General features: G+C 38.0%; 1 protein-coding gene across 12 annotated transcripts in view; it reads left to right on the top strand.

Moving 5' to 3' along the window:
- MAGI2 (membrane associated guanylate kinase, WW and PDZ domain containing 2) overlaps nt 1–24,313 on the top strand; it is a 755,552-nt gene that overhangs the window by 662,292 nt on the left and 68,947 nt on the right. For 9 of the 12 annotated variants that reach the window (XM_056340978.1, XM_056340976.1, XM_056340974.1 and 6 more), the window contains 2 exons: nt 3,786–3,975; nt 20,116–20,207. In XM_056340978.1, the coding sequence (XP_056196953.1) occupies nt 3,786–3,975; nt 20,116–20,207 (282 nt within the window). Of the gene's footprint in view, nt 1–3,785; nt 3,976–14,573; nt 14,616–20,115; nt 20,208–24,313 lie in introns of all 12 variants that reach the window. The other 3 variants (XM_056340984.1, XM_056340983.1, XM_056340982.1) reach the window with 1 other exon arrangement.

Raw genomic sequence — 24,313 nt, 5'->3', positions numbered from 1 at the left:
AGGACGGATGCAATTCATTGGATGAAGTATTGCATAAGTTTATGGTTTATTCATCTAAGTAGCAGGACATTTGTGAAAATAAATCTGTCTATTAAGGGCTAGCTTGTTATCCCCAGTTTAAGGTTTCTGTCTGACTGGGGCAATCTGCTTTTAATCTCAGGTAAAAAGGGATGAAACAGAAAACTCGGAACTTACTTGTTAAAGATCCACATTCAAAGACCTCCCATTGCCAGCGCTCACCCTCTGGACTTACATACCAAATATATAAATACCACCATATTATTGATGATTGCCTGCACAGTTTTGTTATATAAACAGTATAGCAGTTTGTGTTCAAGTAGCACTTGCCAATAATTAGAACATAGAGAAACAACCTGAGTGATGCAGTTTTCCATGCAATGGTCTTGAGGAAACCAGGGCTCACAGAGGAGTGTAACACCACTGTGGGCAGGTACTGTACAGGCGAACCTGTCACAGCTACTCTGTGTTAGGGTAGTCCCAGCAAGAGAATTTACAAATGATCAACCAGGTTAAGGTACATTCTGTCACCACTTTAACTAGAGTAATAATTAGACATAAATTTCTAGTGCTCAAGACGTGAAGATAAGATTGAAGCCAAGTGGCCCTGAAGCGCCGAGTGTCTGCAGGCAGTCTGAAGCAATAAGAAAGCCTTCCCAACACCACAGCACAGCTCTGTAGGTTTTTAACAGGAAAGAAAAACTGTTGATGGCCCAAACTCATGTTTCTTTTCTGTTTGGGTGACTACTGCTGGCCCCTCACCCCTCTGGCCGCACAGGGGAGAAGCACCCACCACCCTTTAAAGGAAAAAGGGAACCGCTGGCCATTGCTGGAAGGGAAGAGACCAGCTCCTCTCCCTGAGGCAGAGGCTTAGGGATGGCATGCACTGCATCTCAGTGTGCTCAACATCCCAGGGTAACCTGGGCTGACAGATATTTCTGATTTTTATGTATATAGTGCATACATTATATATATTGTACGTAATACAATTTGATTAGTGCAAAATGAACTTTAGCAATGTCACCAAACCATTATCCCAACTTAGATTTGATGCACTGCACTCATACTATGCTCACTCATTTCCAAAAGTGCCTTAATCTGTGAGCTAGCATTATGGTAACTCACAAGCAAACCACTATGTGACTATTTAACTAATTGATATGAATTTGGGAGACATAATTCCCCTTGTCTTTATGTGTTTATGTAGCTATTTATGTTCGCCGTATTGCCCACAATAAGAATGTTTTGCTCAGGTTTTAACTTCGCACTTGAAGATATAGGGCTAACCAGCAAGCAAGAAGTAGACATATGGCACCCAGTAAGGGTTTTGCCAATTGATCTCCAGTTTCTTGTCCTTTCTCAATGGAGAAATTTGCTCATTAAAGATAATTATATTTTCCTTTCTCTTTTTAAAGCCTTCTATAAATATTTTAATTTTATTCAGTTTCGCATTTTGAAAGAGTTAAGTGTTCTGTTTCTCTGGCACTGTCCAAGAGATCAGGAAACTTTCACTTCTAGATGGACAGAGCTCCCCATGTATTTCTGCTTCATAGTGATAAGACAGATTGTTTGTTTTCACTGACTCGTATTCTTTTTTAGATTCCTCACTGAAAGTAAAACCTAAGCATAATTCTCCATTACTTTCCTTGATCATAAGGAGTTTGTATTGAGCCTAGTTCTCCTTTCCTATTTAGACACAGGGGTCATAGTCAGATTTGTTTCTGGAAACCTTTGAATTTACACTCCCATGATACAGTGATACACTTCATATATATCTGAGGTTATTCCTTTAGAGCTAAAAGAGCTATCAGATGAATTATTATGACTTTCATGTGACTTGCCGCGTAGGCTAATTTGCCCAAAACAGAGGATAAATTTATCTTGGTATAAAGGGTACCTGAAGCTACCCTACATAGTTTCCAGTACCTAAGCTATTTTGAGAACAACCCAGGTATCTCCATATGTCACTGTATTGCAGATCTACCTACCTATAGTGCCTTCTTATGTCACATCCTCTTTGCCGTCTTTTTTATCTGACCCAAAATATATGTCTCTTTTTTGAACATTGGTGAATGTCCAATACAGCATTTCACATCCTCATCATCGGCATTTCACAGCATTAATACTTTCCTTTCTCGACTTAAATATGATACCCGATGCATACTAGTGCATGAGAGTCAACCTGTGCCTGACCTAGATCTTTCTTTTCTTCATTGATTCTAATGAACCAGCCCTACTTGCTGCTGAAACTCTGACAGAAGCGCAGCTTGAATTATAACCACTTATACAAAGAATGAGGTCCTCAACAACTTAAAATGGTCAATATCCATATTCTGTTTATTTGGAAGTATGAAGCTAAGGATGTCAGATCACCTGGGATGTGCAGAGTGAGAGTTACTTAGCGTGTTCACCAGGAGGACTCTAAAATACCTGTAGTCCACATACTGAGTGTGGAAAAAGCCTGATGTTGTTAATCATCAGAACAGAGCGCAAAGCCTGCCTGCTGAGCCAAACACCTTCTGAAACCAAGGAAGTAAAGGCAAATTATAATCACAGAATTTGTAGAGCGAGCCTGAAATCATCTTTGATAAGGCACTGCTGGTACACCACTAGAAGTCGGTGGCATTTAATTACAGTGCAGTTTGTTTCCAAGAGTCATTTTTTGTGTAATTAACTGATTGTTGGGTTATGTGTGAGGACGCACTGTTCTGGAGCCTTTACCACCCTTTGCTTCAGGGGTCACAGGAAAAGCCAAATATTTGTTTCCTGGGATAAACATTTGGGTTTTGTTTAACTTCGCTTCTTCAAGTAGATCTGCTAATGCAACTTAATTAGTAGCCAACTCCTTCAAAAAATAAAATGCCGATTTCCAAGTCTTCTTTTGCACGGTCTATCATATTATCAACTTTCTGGCTTGATGTGAGAGCAAAGGCAGCCTTGGAGAAAACATGGACTGAGGTGGCTTTCATGCATAGTAAATACACTGCTCTGTGCTTCTTCCCTGTAAGTGATCTGGAAGAGCTGAAAAGCTTATCCTGTGCTTGGGAGTTCGGTTGGATGATGCCAATGTATTTTTTTATGTAAGAAAGAAACAGTAAGGAATGAAAAAGAGTCTGTCAGACTAATGCCCACTTTTCTTTCACCATTTTCTGTATTTTATCATTGAACATTCGACTGTCACCAGATACTCAAATACCTGCTGTAATAATTTTCCCTTTGTTTTGTGAGGGTTTTTTTCTTCAATTGAAGCTTTAAATTCTGCTTACAGTTCTAGTAATCTGCTTCTCCCTGGGAAACTAGCTATTTTCATGCATTCTCAAAAGATACAGCATTAAGATCACTGAATTGCTACCCAGTCTGGCCGCTTCTTTGTTAAGTGCTGCGTTTGATTATGTATTTTGATGAATCTGATAATTGTATCTTCATGGACCCACAGATTCCACCTTTAGCAGAATAACTTCCAATAGCTCAGCACATTCTGTGCAAGGCACTCAGCATGCTTCAGAGGTAACACTGGTCCCTAATCCATGTGAGATTGTATTAGGTGAGAAAGATCACATCTTCCCATAAGCAACAAACTAACAAGTAAATTCAAGCAAGTCATTTTATAAACAGCACAACACACACCTTTCATCTCAAAAGGCAGCAAAGGGGGTTGCTGAATTTGCAAAACAGATCTTCAGCTGAAATCACTTTCTTTGGTCTCATTGTGAAAGTCACAGTTTTTGGAAATTGTCATCTTTATTCTCTGTATGTTTTTATTCCAGATGATGGAACGATGGGAGAATCAAGGCAGCCCTCAAACAAGCCTGTCTGCTCCAGCTATGCCACAGAATATTCCCTATCCACCCACTCTCCACAGGAGTTCATTTCCTGATTCAACAGAGGCCTTTGATCCACGAAAACCTGACCCATACGAGCTGTATGAGAAATCAAGAGCTATTTATGAAAGTAGGCGTAAGTGAAAGTCCTGTTCACCCTGATGACCGGTTAATATTTTAAGCTTTTACCTATGAATGTGTCATTGCTGACATATTTTTCCATAATTATCTTTTGTAATTTAAAGAAAGTAACTGTAATCCCAGTTAATAGAGGGCATTATAAATTATTCAAAAATCCTACACTTAAATGTTCTCCTAGATTTTCCATAGATTCTGAAATTTGACTTTCATGGATTTTTTCCTGATATTTTTGCTCTCCTCATTTTGACCGTTAAATCCTTAGTGTAGAACAGTATATGTGCCACTGCATTTTCCTGTGCTATTTTGCTTCATAGTTAACTAATAGGAGGATGTGAATTTCTCAATAAAAAATAATTTCACTTACTTTCACTTTAAAGTGAAATTTATTAAGGAAATTTAAAATTTATTTGTTTTTACAAAAATGACAAGTTTTCACATTGTCCTTGGTAGTTAGAAAGAAATCCGTCGCATTAAGTGCTGTTTGAAGAGCTGTACAAGACAGTACCGAGACATCTGGATTCCCATCTTGATTTTGTTTCTTGTGTTTTGGGGGAATATACTACATGTTTTTCACAAGGGTATAAGGGTCAAACTTATTTACTCCTTATTATAAAGAACATTTTAGCCAAAAATATTATTCTAAATTGTCCAGAGCTCTTGCATTTGCTAAGATCAAATATTCAAAACAGTTTATTTTTTTACTGAAAGCTTTTTCATAGCAGTTATTATTTGCACATGCCACCTTTCAACTCATTACTTTAGACTATAGATCAAGTTTCTTCATAAATTACACATAAATATTGCACTGCTTCAGATCCAGACTAGCCCGTTAAGATTAGTTGGGCCCAGAGACATAGAGATAAACCTAAACTATCACAATCCATGATCGGGAATGTATAAATTTCACCAGCATGCAAAGGGATAGTCTAAAGGAAACACATTATTGTCCCAAACACTGTCTGGGTTGGTGCCGCCCTTACGTGCTTTGGCCCTTACAATTTAGTTACAGCATCAGCATCTCCTGGGTGGCTTTGCTATTTTCAGTCCCCAGCAGCATGGATATGCTGGAGGAACACCAGGGTTTGTTTTACATCAGCTCTTAAGTTAACTGAAATCTTGTCTCTAAACTGCATCTCAGATTCCTCAATTCTTTGCCACTGTGACCAGTGCCACTGTCTTCTGCCACCCTGGTCCATTTAGTGGAACACCTTTCAGCAGAGATTGTCACCATAAAACTCACTTTCAATAGTTCCAGATCTTTTGGGGAGGTTTTTGTTGGTTTTGTTGTTTCTTGGGGTTTTTTTTAAATTATTATTTATTTAATAGGTGCCTGAAATTCAGATCCCAAGTTTAAATCTAAGTACATAAATAAATTGCTGGCATTTTTAACAGTACCAAGTATTTTATTCATCCTAAATACAGACTTAAGAACATAGTTTAGACCCCCTATAAAAAGTATTTGATCTTTAATTATAAACTCTTAGGCCTAGGAACTAAGCTTTCCAATGTATTTACAAACACCATGTAGCCCATGCTGGCTGGTATTTTAATATAATAAATATTATTTACTAATGTAGCATCTTCCTCTGTTCCAGTTGTTATTCTTGATTGGACAGGGTACTCAAGACAATGTGCAAACAGAGGCTATAATTTTTGAAATTTTAGAACTCTTGAAATATGGATCAGGATACAGTCTGGAGTAGGGCAAAAAGGTTTGAGAGAAGTAGGACTAGTTTTGAGCAAAGCTTGGAAATAATTTTCAGACAACTTCCCTCTATCTCTTTCTCTTTCCCTTGTGCTATAAGAGCTAGAGTGAGAAATAAATTAAAAGTTTTGCCAGAGCTGAAATGTTGTTCCCCAAAGTGCTGGGATTTGAGACTATAAAGGGAAATTAAAGGAAACAATTCCATTGTTAACAAAGAGTTTACCTAGTTCAGCACCTCTACTGAAAACACTCTTGACTTCATGTACTGCTTTAAGGAAAGGGAAACTCTTTGCAAATAATTGCTTCCCATATGAGTAGTTTCTATAGGTGAAGTATTTTAGAAAAAATCTGCACTTTCCATTCAGCTGTCAGAACCATCCTCTGTGCCTAAAGCCATCAAGCCAAGAGGGAGGGTAAGTGCAGGCTTCCTGCATTGAAACAAATATCTTTGTAAGGCAATTAAGAAAAAGTTACATATGTCATATGCATATATGGGATACACATTTATATGGCATCTTCTTTCATCTTGATCCCCAGTATGAAGAGTTCTATATTTACAGAATTGCTCTAAATAATAATGAAAGCAAATAGGCTCAATACATGTTTGCCCTTCATAAAACTGTGGGAATATAAATCTGTTGTCAACTACCAAGATTGGCTTGCACCCCAAAAGATGATAGATTAACACCAGAAGAGATATTACTCCATTCAATAAAAGAACAAAGTGATTCATTGTTATTCATGGATGCCTTCTAGGAGTTTTCTGCATACTTTCTTGACCAACACAGACTCCAGTCTTTTACTGATATAATCTACTGTGTTCAAGAGCATATGCTACACCAGGGGAAGAGCTGATAATTAGTAGGCTAGAGTTACGCTAAAGCCTGTGTTTAAATGGTTTCACTGTATTTGAGTTCTGTCCAAAAGGCAACTGGAAATTTTATACAAGCCTTTTTCAGCCAGCTACCTGGACAAAATAAGAATTAAAAATCATGAAGCTGCTTGTACCAAACCAAGAAAGTGAGGTATGAAAAGCAAGACTGCAGTAACCACCCATCCCAGTTTTCCAGCAGTGTCCTGATCTTCCAGCTAATCCTGAAAGCTTTAATTTCTCCTCCTCTGATGCTGGTATCCTTTGAATATATCCTCTGAGCCTTGATTCCACAGTTCCCCAACCGTCTTTCTTCTGCATTCATGCATATTCCTTGGTCATAAATAACTTCCTCCAAACATCTCTGTTCTCCCTGACATTTTTGTTTCATGAATGCCATAAGCACACATTTTAGCAAATTCAATTTGTCAACTCTTTGATTGCTTTTATTCTCTACTTCATGCTAGTTTCCTGAAGGGAGAAGGAACAGGCAGGAAATCCATTACTGGGTCAGGAAATTGTCGTCTGAGTATATAGAAACAAGAGTTTCAAGGTACACAGTTTCCTACCATATGGCTGTGTCACGCTGGTTATCTTTGGTAAAGACATACCCTTAAAGTGCACAGGAAAAGTTCAGCTACTTTGGGTTTCGTTAAGTCCTTCCTATCTCAAAGCAAGTTTGTCTTATCTCCTGGGAAGACCACAAAAGAAGGAGACTCATCTTCTAAAAATAGTGCAAAGCAGCGAACAATCATGACCTGGAAAACTCAGAAAAGAAAGAGATAGTGCTAGATTTCTGTTTCTTTCTCAGCGAGACTCTGTTACTAAACAGTTCATTTTTGTGCCGCTATAGCTCTGAATTTCTACAGATCCTTTTATCAGAGGATCTTACCACAGTCAGCACTCACCAGGACCTCATCAAAGCCTCCTGCTTCCCTACCAGGAAGCTGAGCAAGTTATGCATCACAGCGTAGTTCTGTGAGGAGCACAAGTGACATGACTCGAAGCAAAGCAAAAACTACACCCAAGGAGCCTGATTCACAAGCTTCTGCTCCAGCTGTTAGGTATGCTCATCCCTACTTAATGATAGCAAGAAAGGGGCTTCAGGAAGGAAGTCTCCATGAAAAAGCATGATTTTCATTATAAAGGAATGTTTTCCCACCTTAGGAACGTGAAGGACCTGCATGAGCTGTGTGATAGTGGGATCTCAGTTTTTAACGATCACATACAAATTACAAAGGACAGCTGCTTCCACACTGGGAACAATTTCATAGAGGCAGTTATACCAATACGGCTTGGAGGCAAATCAAATGATGCATGAGTACAAAAGCAGAGTACAACTCGATTTTGTAAGGCATAGCTCCTTGGAAAGTCGCTTGTCATGAGTTAGCTGTTACCTGTCAGCTCTTACCTGTTAGCTGTCACTGCCTCTGCTGTCACCTATCAACTGAGCTCAACAGCTCAGAGTAGCCAAAAAGGAGCAGCAAGTGTTTCCAAAGACTGATGGAGATCACCACATCATCCAAAAAGCTGCCTAAAAGCAAAAGAAGGGAGATTGTTTTCTTCTTTCTTTTTCTTTCCTTTCTGAAGCTACATCTCTCTGTCTATTTTTTCTCCTCCCCTACACACACACACACCCACACACACCCACACCTGCACACCCACACACACACCCCTCTTATTTCTTCTCCCTAGTGAAGAGAACCTGCCTAGCTTTCTGCTGTTAGCAGAACTCAGAAATGGAGAAGAGCTGCTCAGATAACTGGATACTTTTTCATTTTTCCATCCAACTATTAATTTCAGCCATGTCCTTTAACTCCTTTCTCCTTATGAAAAATCTTGGAGTGTAAGTGACAGCATGACTCTGCTGATAACCTTGGAAGTTATGTACAGAAGCTAGGAAATGGAACATCAGATCAAGAATTTCCTATTAATGAAGAAAATTGTAATACTTGATATGCACCAGTCATTACAGCTGTAACCAGAGCTCCGCAGCTGTCAGTGGGAGAACTCATTCTCCTGAATTTAACATTTTTGCCTTTATCAATTCTGTAACATTTTATATTGAACTCTGTTTATTGTAAATAGTTTATCACAAACTTTATCCAGAGGCCTACGTAAGGCAGACATTAGTCAAGCAGAACACAAAAAGCTGTTGGGAATCAAAATGCTATAATATTTCTCTAGTTATAAAACGTATAATAGAAGTTTGGTTTTATATTGCTCTAAAGAAAGCAGTAAAATAAAACATTTTTTTTTACAGCAATTAGGGTTACGTTTGTCCTTCACTTAGTGTGGTCGTCCAAGGCTGGTGATGTGACACAGAAATGCCAGTAGGAAGAATGAGATAAGCTCGTGATAAGCTCTCATTAAAACTGAATACTGAACAATTACAGTTCCACCTTTTATTGGAAGAACAAAGGTTCCTTCCTTCAAAATGTCCTATGTTATTTTCTCCTTGACCACAGTATCATGATTTTCCCAAGTTCCTTTCAAATCCATCAGCTGTCTTTTGCACTGTCATTTTTTTTTTGGCTGACAGAGAATTAGACAAATTGGAAAAGAACCAAAAAGTAAAGTCCACCAACAGCTGTGAAATATGTAAATAGAAAATGTATTAGCATAATGCATTATTAGCCTTCATAAAATAAGGATGTTTCCTTATGCAGACTTATGAATGCCTTTCTCTAAGGGTCACAGGCAAGCATTTAAATACATATGCAGAGGCTACATTTCCTCTGGAATGTCACCACAGGAATTCAGCACAGATATGTGTTAAGTATCAGCAACAGGAAAGATTTGTCGGACAGCATTATACGAACTCATAATGTGTAACTTTGAAAATGTCATTCTTGCAGAAAAACACTAAGGCCATCCGGATTTCCTAAATTCAATACTCATGGAACATTAAAAAAAAATATTAGGTGTACAGAATTGAATTATTATCACCTGCGGGGGTCTACGGCACAGTCTACAGCTAAGCAGAATTTTCTTGTCAGTGCTTGTTGGCTGAAGACCTACATAGTTGCAGTCTTAAAAACTGAAGGATTTTTTTCATATAATTGTTATTGCAATTTTTTCAGGCAGCATTTTCCTGACAAAACTTTACCCTGTAACAATTTTTCCCATTTTTGCTCATCTCTAGTCTAAGAAAATTCACATTTTTGTTATGGTAGTTTAAAAAGATAGATACATATGTGAGCATATGCATATATAAGCAGCACTATGATAGCATGAAATACGTAGTATTCTGAAGTATTATATAAATATAAAGGGGGGGGTGGTAGGGGCAAAGGGTTTGGTACTATAAATACAGAAAATTATGTTCTAGTTTCAAGTCTTCCTTGAACTCAGTTTGGCATATCTTTCAGTATTTCTGTTGACCAGTTACTGCCCCTTATATCAGTAAGACTGCCTTCAATTAGTAAATAAAAGAGTATTGGGAAATTACTAATTATGTATTATCATTGAACTATTCTTTGAGCTAGAGTATGAGCAACTAAGTTATAGGACGGTAATTTCTCGAAGTAATTTCCAAAGATTGCAGGTTGTTGCTTTCCTTGCGTCTACTGCTACCCCAAGCAACAGCATAGAGAAGTTTAAGAACTTATATTACTAAATGAATGTAACCCTTTTTTTTTAATAAGAGACAATACATAACAAAAGAAGAGGAAATTTAGCAGTCCAAAGTCAAATAATTTTGTATTGTTCGTCGCTGCAGAGTTACTCACCATGACAAAATGGATTTGTTGATTATAAGAACTGACAGTGAAACCAAAAGCATTTTCAAATGGAATTATGAGAATATCGTCATCACAGTACTATGGATGTAAAGTGATTTTGATTGCTGGATTGCAAAGTAGGTCCCAAATGACCTATGCTAATATAAAGTGTCAGTTTTACAACTGATGGTGATATTAAAGATGCAGTGTTCCTTCCCCTTGAATGATTTACACTTTACTAAAAGGTATACAAATAGATTTTCATCTGCAAAGTGGTAGAGGTACTTAAGAAGTCAAAGTAATAATTTAAGAAAACTGACTTGTAAGCATTGGGAAATTGGTCACAAGTGCATGAGACTGATGGCAACTGCATTGCCTATGTGCTGTTTCAAACTGCTGCTTGCCCAGCTTTGGAAGGGACATTGCAGCATGATCTTTGCCCATTTGAAAAAATCCAATCTACCTAAAGCATGGCTAGGATTGAGATGCTGAAATATGTTTCCTAGTTTTGTTCCATGTATTTAGCATTCCACAAAGTACGATCTAGAAAATAATGTGGTATGGACAATAAATATTATCTTTCCTATCTTTCATTAGCATAGTTGTTCCTCTAGAAAATACCAGTGGCTCCACTGGTGCAAATGAGAATAATGTTGTGTCATGTTGTAGGTGAACTGTGCTCCTAGGGCTGTATCTTGACAGCAAAGAAGTCTGGTGCTTTCAGCATTGGTTTCAGTTAAGTCAGGATTGTGTCCCAGATCTTTATTTATCTGTTTTCACAAGTATTTTGCAGCTTTCAGTTTCAAAACACTCAAATCAATGTCATTTATTTTAGATTAAACATGAAGCTGGATGTGCAAGCTTCTTACTATTCTATCTTCTAACAGCAAAATTAACTTTGGCTTTCTGTTCATCTGATATCGAAGGAATTTTGATGTATGGCAAGACTCTTCAAAATGCAGAGCCGCATTCTCATTCTGCAGAGCACATGGAGTAATCCCCATTGTGGAGATTTATTTCCATTACAGTTACATACAAGTAGTAGTTCAGAAGAAGGATTCGTAGTTTTACCTTCCCGATTCTTGTTTCTAGGACAGGCTAACAGAACTAAAAAAATCAATGCAGCAAATTTGCCAAGTATTTGATTATTCATTCAAGTTCTACTTTATAATTATTTCATTCCTATTTTGTGTAGAAGACTACAACTGCTCATGGCAATGCAGCTGCAGAAGTTCAACCAAAAAGACTTCATGTGGAGAACAGAGAAACCTTATGTCAACTTTTCAAAACTTTCTGCACTTTGAATGCCTGTTCATGGTGGCAGTGTTGCGTAGTCTGGTCTCTTTGTCCTGGTCTCTCCAAACATGCCTTCTGCTGCCTCATTTCCTAAGAGGTGGACGCAGGACGTTTTATGTAAAAAAAGTCTAGAAAATGTCAAAATTAATTTAATAGTAAGCAAATGGAAAGTTTCAAATTGCCTTGTGCAATTTGAATACAGGTTAGTAAAAATGAATCAACAATTTGATAAAACAAATCTTGCTAGAGTCTCTCGGTTGTTTCTTTTTCATTAATTACCAGTTCGATCAGTTTGTTCTTAGCAGATACAAGGCACCAGGATGTGCATGAATGACATGCATTCTGCTTGGCTGAGGACCAGTCCCAGCATTCCTTCATCTTCACTTGGAAGCTGGTGTTCTGTAGGGTCTTTGAGCCCAGAACTGCGTGAGCTTTGAAAAAAACTACTGATATCATTGCATTTGACATAGGGAGACATTGCTAATAAAGTCCGTTCTTATACGTTAAATGTTCTTCACAGATCTTTCCTCTTTTGAAGTTTTCTACTAGTTGCTAACAGTTTGCCTGTCACATGAGCACCCATATTTAGAAGTTATATTCCTATTTCCAATGTGCCAGTGACATAATTAAAAATACCCTGTACTGCACACAGACCCAGAATGCTGACAGTGTTCTTCCTAAAATGAATATTGCTTGTTCTAATTACCAAAAATGCAAGTCTGCACTTGGGTTTATCTTCCTGGTGATCATCCGTTTAAGAACTTTAAGGTGTGACTAAAGACCTTCAGCACAGCACAGTTCCAAGTTTCATGCATGTGAATTCCTAAACTACAAAGAAAACAAATGCTAGATGTGGAATGGTTGATTACAAGATGATAATTAACACCATGAGACTCTATGTGAAGTTCTTTGAGGCAAAGAAAAGAAACCCATTCAGGAACAAAAGTCTGATCAGACTTAATGAGATTAGCTTTGAAGGAAACTACTTCATTGACAGACACTTTTGCTTGACCACAAACAATAGTTTACAAAAAAGATACTGCTAACTGACTTAAAATATATGGCTATCTTAACATTGCAAGTTGCTCCCTAATTTGTCACAGATTGAGCATGGTTGTGCTTCTTTCATTTTGCTGCTTGAGGCCAGTTCTGGGTGACTGCAAACAGAAATGGAAACACAGAATGAACCAATCTTACAGCAGCTCCAAAGAGTAATTCTGGCTGGATGACCAAGAGAAAAGCCTTGTGTCCTTTTAAACCTAAAATCTTATTGAGACCATGAAGTTGAAATTGCTTTCTGTACATTAAGATCATTCTGTCTCTTTTAAGAATTCCATTAAAATCTTGAAAGGATGGGAGCAAAAAAATAATTTCTCCAAGTTTGCAGTGCAGCAGCATCAGTTTCAAAGGTTTTGTTTTTCAGGAGTTGTGCCGGCAGAATAATTTACATTTAGATAGCACCTCTTATCTTGAAGGATCCCAAATCACCGTACAAAATCTGAAGTTGTATTACCTCCTTTAACCACCAAAGATGTGCAGCCACCTGTAAATAAAACACCATAGCCCACATGACACAACGCTTAGCACAGCCGGTGAGCACAAATAGAAGAACACCAAATCCAAAGGGCTGGTCCCATCCAGTGGAATCTCTAGAATGTATTTTAGGTAAGCAGGGTAGCAGTCACCTGAATTTGAGCAGGTCATGACTGTTACATAAATACTCTTACCAAAAAAAAATTCATAAGTCACTCAGTGGCCTCCATCTCCATTTTTGGGAAAACATCTTTGCCCTAGAGCATTAGTTCAGTATTGACTCAAGTGAACTGCTAATTACTCAGCTGCTACCATTACAGTCCATGCTGCCTCTAGGAAGAGTCCACCAGAAGGCAGGTAGCTTTAGTCCAAACTCTTCCAAAGTGGTAAGGAGCTGCTCATAGAGGAAATAGTCTTCTCACTTCTCTCACCACATCCACATATTTTCAGATGGATTAGCCAAAATTACTGGCCTCCAGTGCATTCTCTGCCTTCTTTCTGCCTGAAACTACCTACTTACAGTATTAAATCCACTTCTGTCTTCCTTCTGGCTCAGGAAGATAATACATATTCATATGTTGCATCACTGCCCTACAGATGCTGATGTGACAGACCTTACCCCATTTATACCACGACATATGCTTGGTACGATATTCTAATTTAGAGTCTCATGAATGTGTTGTTGCTTTATTTACCTTTTTGTGTTGGTAGGCCGTTAGAAATCACCTCTGGTTTAGAATGTTTTGCAATTCACTCTGGATGCTGCAGAGATAATAAAACATAAATTCTCAGTCAGAACATTTCAAAATCAGTAAAGGAAGTGTGACAGTGAATTCAGCTATGGGCTTGTCCAGTTCCCTCTAATGCTGGCAAAGTAGCTGTATATGAAAAAAAATCAAGTTATTTGCTGCATTTCACCTAGTGAAATGCAAATAATTTGAAACTACCTGCATGAAAAGTACATTAAATCAGTTTGCCTTCAATTGCTTTCATGTACAACCAGTTGCTGTTATTGGCAATATACATCCATCTAGCAAAATCTTGCTCTTCTTATGATAAAAGACATTTTACAATTGGGTTGAATTAAAGCAGTGGTCAAGTCATCTAAACACAGCCATTAAACTTTCCCTTTTATTGCTGTATTGAATAAGCACAAATACTGTCACTAACTTTCACAATTTTAAACAATTTTATCTTCATCATAACCTATGTGATGTTAAAGGAACATTTTCATCTTACCATCTGTTTCACTTGGCATAGAAATGGACAGGGAGGTCTATGTCTAGCAGGAATATGTACATGTATTACCTAAGAGGTCAGGAAGCAGGGGAGGAACAAAAAACAAACTGCAGTAAAAAGTAAAAATTGCACTTGAGTAATTCAAAACACATCAGAGAAGTTGATGCTGCATCTTTGAGTAACTTGAGAAATGTATTTCATCTTTAATTCCCCATTTTCCTATTCAGAACAAGTGCTGCCCAGGACTGGTTTTCAAGCGGATTCCTCTGGCAAGTATTCTTCAGCATTCATTATTCTGTAAACTAGTTGTCAATCATTTTATGTTTTAGTTATTCTTCTTTTGTTAATCATTTCTCTAGATAATGGCCAGTCACGACTGCCCAGTCACCATTTTTTTTTTTTTGTATGAGCTTTTGTGGGGCTGTAGACTGCTAACTCTAAAACTTTTTATAGTAGATTTGCATTTTGAGCTAGGACAAGTATTTCTTTTTCCTCAGCTAGTCTTTGTGTATGTTTTACAATGTTTTATGTGTACTTTCATACATCAGTGCTCACTCTTTAACTTTAGAATGTATCCCTGTAGCTCACGGCCAAATTTAAGCTTAAGCAATATTTTGGATAGAACTGAAATCAATTCTGTCTTCATCTGTAAAAGACTAGAACTGATGTATTATGTAGACGCATCCATTCCTTGCTCCCATACATACGTTTTGTTCCATAGAAATCTAAAAGCAAAAACTTTTGAAAAATAGAAGCTTTTCTGGGTGTTTGAAACAACATTGGTCTTGTAAAGTGGCAATGGACTTGTTTAAAACTCAGCAATATTCGGTTTCCCAATGTGATCATGTTAAGTGAACAGTTAAAACAGGCATCCCATACAAAAAAAGGCTGCTTTGACAATCCTATTAAATTATGTTCTAATCCTACACAGGTTGGACAGACATCGTAAATTAAATATGATATTGGACTAGTTTTGCATACCCCAGTAGGGTTTATACATTGAATAATTCTGTTAGCACACCAATTCTTTTTTTTTTTTTTTGCTTTGCTGATTTTTATACTGCAGTCTTTATTTATCAGCTTTTCCTCTCTATAAATATCAAGAAGAAATATGTATGTGTTTTAAAAAGCTACTCATGTTGGAGATCAGCAGACCCATGACTGTTTTCAAGTTTTTCACCTATTTCAAAAGCATCTGAAACTCAGATAAAAAGTTATTGTAGATTTGTGTCAATCACCATTCATAATTCATAGTAATGATTTATATGGAACAAAAATCTTCACCATCTTCAGCAAAGGAATCCAAATTATATTTTATATTTAGCAGGAAAGTTGAATACACCCAGAAAGACTGTAAAATTATTACAACAAAGCTCTTTGTCCTTGTTTTAATTGCAATATGGAAGAGATTTAATTAAAAAAAATTCCATCTCAACATTTACAGCATCATCCCAAATACCAGGTTTATCACTATAAAAATTACATAGCACTTATGCAACCTGACTCATACAGAAGGTGAATTAATCATTTTCAAGGATATATTTTCTCTACATAGTCTTAAGAAACAATTGCATGTACGCCTATCAACGTGTAAATCACCTAGCAATTCAAATGAATACAGTACAGAAATGTAGCTGAGAGCTGATAATCACATCTTCACCTATGATATCTCACTATTGTTCAGTAACGATTTATTTCAGTACCTTTACATTTAAAGCAAATTCCTGGTCATCCAGGAACCAGAAAACAGAATTTCCCAATGCTCTTTACTGTCCTCGCTGTGCAGCAATGATCACATCACAGCTTGTCCAATACCATTCTCAAATTCATGGGGGAGCAAGCTGGTTTTATAACCTAGCATGAATATTATTTTTTTCCTTTCCTAGGCCAAATTATCAGTTAAGTTTTCCTTTACACAAAAAGAAGAAACAAAATGGTATAACTTAAAAAAAAAAAAAAAAAAAGAAAGACAATGAAGTTACTAGCAAGAAAATCTAAAGTTCTTTTTCTAATATAAATTCACAGAGAGGCTAGGGACCACAGGAAACATGGTCATTCTTGCACAGGATACCCATTTTACACAGTCAGAAATATTGGCTTTAAGCTGGAACTCTAAGTGAAATTGGTAGGAGATGGGACATTCAGGTGTATCAGCATTCAGGATAAGCAAACTATAAAAGACTACGCTAATTCAGTCTTGGCTTAACTCCCGTGTCTGCAGACCAATTCATTTCTTCTCACATGGCTTAAACCAAAAGGTAGTAATCTAGCTTACCAAAGGAGAAAAAAAGGCACATTTTCCATAATGAAGTTATATTAACCAACAGTTTGCAATACATTGCAAGGCACAGGAGTGTCATTTTTCTGTAAATATAAGTAATTTTCTTTGTCTGATCAACTCAAAATCTGCTCTAGAAAGAAAAGGCAAAATTTAGTTTATCTAACAATCCTTCATAAGGAAAAAAGAGTACCAGAATCCTAGAGAAGCAAGCACTGAAGAAAAACCAGATGAAATGTAATCACTTATGTGGTTAAGAATACTTGATCAATGTACATTCAGGGATATTGAAACTGCTGCCACAAAATAGTAGGAGCTTTCAGTAAATCTAACGAGCTTGAGCTCCTGCAGTAAAAAAAAAAAAACCCACATAGTTGTGAACAACTTATCAGTCTTTCAGAAACAGGAAAAAAAGGATCGCAGCAGCAGCAAAACTTTACAACGTATTTTTAGTTTAAGACTAACTGCCAATATGGAGGTAAACTGAGACCTAATGTGAAGTTTGCCAGCAGCTGATTGTGTCAGATTCACCTGGTAGCTGATTTTTTACACCAAACAAGTGATGCATGCTTAATTCTATATAGACTTCAACTAGACATTGTACAAAATGACAATTACAATTGAAGCACTTTCACGTTAGCCTGCAGAATACAGTACTTAGCGCACAATGCAAAAAGGAATGGCTAGAAAGCAGGGAAGCAATTCTACTAAAAGAACAGCTTCCGGACTGGAAGGGTAATATCAGTGGAGAGCCTTGCATAAGCCTTCTGTGTTATTTTCATAAATGACCTCAGCACAATAACTAAGGGTGGAAGCCAGGTCCACATTCAGACATGTAACTTCGGCTGTCTGTGGTGCAGTTGTCCCCAGAGCAATGGGGAGCTGGTCAGTGCAGCCAACGGAGGCGTATCATACCAAGCATGAAAGCTGAAACAACCAGCAACAGCAGCGGAAGAAAAGCATACTGCTCAGTTACTGGAGATAGTATGATATTACTGTGAAAAAGTAAAATCACAGGGTGCATTCAATCAGTGAAAGTTCTGAATGAGGCAGGTGACCTAGTGACAAAGGCCACAAAGAAGCTCAGGTACCAGTGTCTTCTTTGCCTGTCTTTACTGGCAAGGTCTGTGTGCCGTTTGCTTGCAGAGTCTTCTGATAACAGGGAGCTGGACTGAATGACCCAGGGATCCTTCCCAGTCCCGTGTTTTGTTTGCTTGGTGGGACAGGAAAGAACATTATTTTTGAAAAGCAGTTTTCAGTGGGCCTGGTAACGTTGACAGAGAATGGGCTCTGTGGGCTTCCAGCTATTTAGGAAAGAAGGATCTTCTGAGCAAGTGTGATGGCATCATCAGTTAATCCAAAGGCTTCCAAACTGTGTTAGAATTCATAGAAAAGTATGCCCATATACAGTATTTTTAGCCTAAACCTTTTCATGGTCAACCTGTCTTGCCTATTCCATTCTAAATGGGTAGTAAAACAGCCTCTTAAAAATAAAATAAAATAGTACCTCTTATTTTGGAGTCTGATGCCGAAATCAGTTTGGATGAGCTTTGTCAATGTATGTGTTAGAGGGACGTTTTCATCTCAGTGTGCCAGAGCATGTGTTCTTCACAACCTGACATTCTTACACTTCCTTAATGTATTCCCAACTGTGCATATTCATTCATGTGTGCGCAAATAAAGGTGGTGCCTGGTTCAGGACAGACTGCTGGAAACAGTGCCTTTGAGGGCTAGACCTGGGCTGAAAATGATGATCCTACTGTGTCTGTCTACAAAGCCCTCTCCCTAGTACTAAGCCCCATCCTCGTTACACTTAGGCACAGCAGATCAGGTAAAGATAAGGTATTGCTTTCATCTTCAAATTCCTTTGCCTCTCGCAGCTTTGAAACAACCTTTGCCTTAAGTTAACACACTGTACCTGTGCAAACTTCATTTGTTCTTTTATTCACTGTTGAGGCACTTATCAAATGTCTTGAAAAAAGTCAGGATAATGAGCTGTTAGGATCTGTTTGGGTTTGACTTCTAAATATACGAGAAGCAAGCTGGTAGGGAAAGGTAATACTTTTATTTTACTCATTTAAGTATTTGTGATTCAGACTCACTCATACCAACATACCTTGCTGGAATAATGTACCATGCTGCTGTCTAGAGAGGGGGTTTATTGCACAGGCGTAGTATAGAGCCACTGCATCCTGTGTCTCTGCCCTCGCAAAACCTGACTGAAACCGAATCAGCTTTAATCCCGGACTAAAGCTGGGATCTGCCCCACTCAGCAGTTTGTGAGGTGTCCACTGTTGGCTCTGGGGACGGAATCTCTAAGTGACAGTCACTGAAGTGCTGTGTTTCAGCCATCTGTAGTCCCTCCCCTCCTGAGGAAACGAGGCATAACTGGAGACACTGTGAACAGTTTGCCAAAAGAAACCTGCTCATCCCTTTTTGTCTGATGGGGTTGGCAACAAGCTGACATGGGCCAAAAGCTGTCACAGTTTATAGACCAGAGTGCGATCTGTACAAAAGATCATTCCTGTGAATCACTGTCCTGCTATAGGTGATAAGCCTAAAGCAGCTCTGAACATCAGACAAAGCGAAAGTCAAAACAGGCAACTTCTTAGTCCTCTAACTGCTTGTGGTTTCACTTTATACTATTTGAAATTTTATTCAAAATTTCTTTTTTGTATTTAGATGGCATCGAGACCCAAAACAATGGACATTTTCAAATGAAGCTAAAAACACCTTCATAAGAAACTGACTTTTAAAAAACACTACGTTCCTCAGCTGATAAATTTCAGGGCAGAATATATGTTTAGAGGCAAGTTACACAAGCATATGGAAGCACAATCTTAATGATTCACAAAGCTGTTGAGACTTTAATTGAGTAGCATTAAGGAGTTCAAGTTAATGATGTTAGCTTTCAATTTAAACCCTAAGACTCAGAGGCTTATAATGATAGCTTTCGTCAAAACTATTGAGAGTATTACCTGAAAGTGGAGTAATTAAAAGCTACATTACATAAAAAAGACATACTGCTTTCTATCTGTATGTGGGACTAAAATGGCCTGTAATGATTATTCATCTTTTGTAAGTTGGACTGATAATTTTTCTATGTGTCTCTATCTCCCATTTCAGTTCATTCTTTTTAGGTTTTAATGAACTGCAAGGAAACAAATTAAATACCAGCGGTGGATGAACAGCAGTATATTAAGCAGTCAGTTGTAGGAAGAAGACGCCTTTATAACCTCTATTTTGGACTGACTTTTCCAGTACTCTTCTCCTGTGAATGTGTTCTAGCTTGGTTTAGTGTGTTCTGCTGAACATAACCATCCTCCAAGAGATACCTACATTTTCAAGTCTCCTTGTCTGTGTACAACACATTTTGTCCCATTTGTTTTCACCAGCTCTAACCAGGATGCCATTAGGTGGGAGGGAAGACGGTGAAAACTCTTGAGACAAACACAAAATGCTTTGCTCAGCGGGATTTCTCTTTAAACCAGGTCCCGATTACAAGGAGCTGGATGTTCACCTTCGGAGAATGGAGTCTGGTTTTGGGTTCAGGATCCTGGGAGGAGATGAGCCTGGGCAGCCTGTGAGTTATTTCTTCCTGACTTTCCTTTTTATAACTCTAAAATGTGTGTAAAAGTCAGATAAATATTGCTACCTAGCTGGACCCAAACGAACACCGTATTAAGCCTGTAAGTAAAATGTCTTTTTTATTCATCCATAGAAAAAGACAGAACTCCCAGGTTATCTGCAACTAAAAGATGTTGCAGTACATTAAGTGAGAATCAGAAGGAATTAAGTTAGAAACAGTGCATCACTCAGCCCTTTACTGCAGAGTGTGACCTAGCATCTCTTAATCTTGACTTTTCAAAACCGAGTTATAGCAGATTTTAAAAACCAGATTATGTAAGGCTGTATAACTGTGTTCAATGTAGGTAGACCATATCTATATCTATATATATGCATAAGGTTAAAAGATACCATTGGCAATGCAGTGTATTTCCAGAAACACAGAAGGCCCCACCAGGGAACTGTAGTCCATGTTCCAGGTTAGAAGACAACATCATGTGATGCATCAGGCACAAAGAAGGTAGCTTTATACCATTAGGATGGAGGCATTCCTGTAATCAAGTAACAGGTAACAAAACCAATGTAGATACATTGCAGGTGAAATAAAATATAAAATAAAACACATACACAATTTTTAAAGGAAACGTACACATTTTATAAAAAATAGTAATTGTAAATTAGTGATCTATATAAATACTATAATTTTTGAGACAGCAGTCAGAACTAGTACACCTTCAGAATAACTCTAATGATGTAACTAACTATGATTTATCAGTGAGGACTAATCCCAAGTCAATAATGATAACATTTTATAATCACAACCTTATGCATAATCTGAGTTTGAGTCCTGAGATAATGTATATCTAGTTGATAGATTTGTACATTCCATACTCAGATTTATACAGAACAGTGTAGTTGTCATTCAAGCATTAACATTAACCAATGCATGGCTCTGAGAAACAGAGTCCTCTATTTTAAAACCGTCAACATCTGTTGAAGTACTGATAAATATTAATAGTTTATTGATGCCTCCTGCAAAAACAAACAAATGCACTGTATTCTAAAAACGGTGCTTGAAGTGCTGATTGAAATGCAGAGACCCTGTTTCAGGGTGTTCTGGAATAGATTTTCAAAGCTAAATAAGAAATAGCTGCACAGAAGGAGTCCAAAACAACACTGTTTCATCATCTACAGTTTCAGTGTGCCTGAAACCCCTCTGGCACCTAACTGTCTTCCACGGAGCATGCCCCAGCACATGTGAAAAGAAGCCACTGAACCATCATCTGCACATTTTCCAACTAAGCATTTTTCCTGTCCTTTCTGGATCACCCAGCCAGTATAGGTTCTCAAAGCTCACCTACTGGGTGAAGCCAAAAAGGAAATCTGTTAGGAGCTAGAGGAAATGTCCCATTTTATCATTTTAACCTGCAAAGAATTGGCACTAGTGGAAGATTTGGAAACATCCCTCTACCTGCTTCAGATAGTAGCGTCTAGTGGCATTTGCCACCTCCCAGGAAAGTGTCCCTGGCTACAAGGCTGCTCAGTATTCTGGGAAAGTCTGTCTTGGTGTCTCCTTTAGTGCTTTTTTCATTACAAATGGATAATTAAGTAGACACAGACTGAGTGTCTGATTGGCACTGCGGTTTGGAGGTTTACAACATTCTCATGGGGCAAAGTACAACTCAAGTGCCTCATCTAAAAGATTATTATTTATAAAAAATGGAATTATTTCAACCTAAAGGACTGTGAGAAAACTGGTTTAGAATATCTGATATTCTGATGGTTAAGAATATATGCTGGAGTTGTGGGAGACCTGAATTTATGTCTCTGCTTAACAATCCGGTAGAGTGGGAATTTGGAAATGCATCTTTTGCCTCCCAGCTACATGCATTATGCACTGAGCTGTTATAAAAAAAGAAGCTTTTTCTAGTTTCTTTTTAGCAAAGGACTGACCTGGCTTTGCTGTCCAGAGTCAAAGAGTCATCGCTGGATACCAAGTGCAGAGATAAGCACCTTGCTATTTTTGGAGAGCAGGACCAAAAATGCTACCTCCTCTGAACCACCTTCTAAGGCACTTCACTGTCCTGCTGAACAATTGTTCTCAGCCTGCACTCAGCCTCAAGGTTGCTATATCTATTTCAGGACTTGCAACTACAAAAGCGTTTTTCCCCCAGACATCTCAATCTAACAGGTTTTATGTCACCCCACAAACCACATCTCAAAGTCCTCAGGAATTAATAAGATCCTAGCTTGAGGCTGAGGAGCCTACAAGGCAAAAAGGTACCTCCTTAGAGCAGGTGTTGCTGAACTTTTCAAGTCTCAGTCCCTCTTTGTTGCCCATCTACTTGATTTAATTGGTCAAATTCATCAGCGATAAAGATGACAGATGTACTCCACTTTTTTAGTTTCCATCTGTTTTGTATTCAAAATGCAAGATTTCTTAATTCTGTTTTCTCTCCACTGCTTCCCTGCTCCCCCATGGACAGCCCACCTGCAGCTTCCCATTCCTTTCACCTCCAGAAAAGGAGAGGCAGTCTCTGCCTGTCCTCCAAACCCCTGCATTCCCTATCAAGCAAGAACTGAGGTGCTTTGAAATGTTTGTTTCAGCTCTCCTGCTGTGCAGTCAGGTAATGCACAACAAAAGGAAGCTTTCTTTGCCTTTTGTCTTTGTGGTTTCATTTCTAAAAAGGAGTATGGATTCTTCAGCATAAGGCGATGAGTTTTGCAAAGAAGTGGAATCCGACCAAAGATTTTTTGGAAGGGTAATACCATAGGGGGACTGCAGCTTAGTTCTTTTCCAGTTATATCAGCTACCTGGCACCTTAGATGGGGAAAGTGCTGCTGGACTACTCCACTTTCCATATTTGTAAGCATAAGGATGCTTTCCAAAGGAAAGACTTAAATTTATTGAGAAATCTCAAATATCAAGACTATGGGTTGTGCCAGTTCCAATCACCTCTCAAATCTCATGAGATCATACCACCACAGGTATTTATCACATCTCCCAGTAACTTGAGGAGTTAAAGAGAATCTGATGCTACTACAGTGAATTATAATATCACTGAAAGGTTGCAAATATATGTAAATTGGAACTTTACTGAAGTTGCAAATTGCTGTCCCAAAGCAGAGAAGTATTTTGGATACATTTTTGCAGCTCAAACTCAAAATCACAGGAACATATGCATAATTACACTAAGAGTTTCACCTTTTCAACATAGATTGACTGGGATTCTCCTCAAAAATGCCTGCAAGATGTATGTCTATATTCCTTTTATGACTGGTGCCAAAAAACAGACATTTCTAAGACATAAGAGATGTCCATAGAACAAAATGTCAGGATAATGCAGACCACACCTTAGGAACTCCTATTTTTAGCGGAGATTAGAGTTCAGATGATTGCCCTGGGTTTAGACATCACAGGCACTTAAAATTAGGTGAGATGAGTCACACCTTTTATGTGTATTATTTAAATTTTACTATGTGCCTGTGAAGCCACTGAGAACAGTTCCAGAGAAACTGAAACACAAGGTCAAACAATTACCAAGAAGCACAAAGAAACTCAGTATTAGAACAAATTAACATGTATGAGCTAGTAGACTCAGACTTCAACTTCAGATTGTCCTCTGTCACAATATTCCTAATCCAAACATTTCTCATGTTTAATCTCAAACAGTAGGTGAAACCTTCCCTTTTCTCTACAACACAGTCTATATTGCTCCATGTCACCGTTTCCTCACACATTCAAAGCAATCTCATGCCAGTATGAAACTCCATTACAGAGGTAATATAATTCTGGTAAATATTTTTCCAAATTGTTTTGCTTGTAGAATTTATAACTATGATGGAAACTACTCAGCCATAAAATGAGAACAGATACAGGATGAGAAACAAGTTCAGACAGAGAAAATTAAAAAGAAGGAAAATTAAGTTATTCTTGCTATCAAATATACCAAATAAGAGATATGGTGGCCATTATCTTGACAAAGACACCTACCTGAAGTGTTCGAAGTAGGACTCTGCTGCTTCTTTTAGGAGTCAGTTCCACCACTGAGATGAGTAATGCAATCACACTCTGCTGTGGACATGTGAAGTACCAGCAATAATTACTTAATTAGTCAAAAC

Source organism: Falco biarmicus, chromosome 5 (assembly GCF_023638135.1).
Source record: "Falco biarmicus isolate bFalBia1 chromosome 5, bFalBia1.pri, whole genome shotgun sequence".
NCBI classification, from domain to species: Eukaryota; Metazoa; Chordata; class Aves; order Falconiformes; family Falconidae; genus Falco; species Falco biarmicus.
Note: the sequence above shows the minus strand (reverse complement) of the source record. Positions and strands in the feature narration are given on the sequence as shown.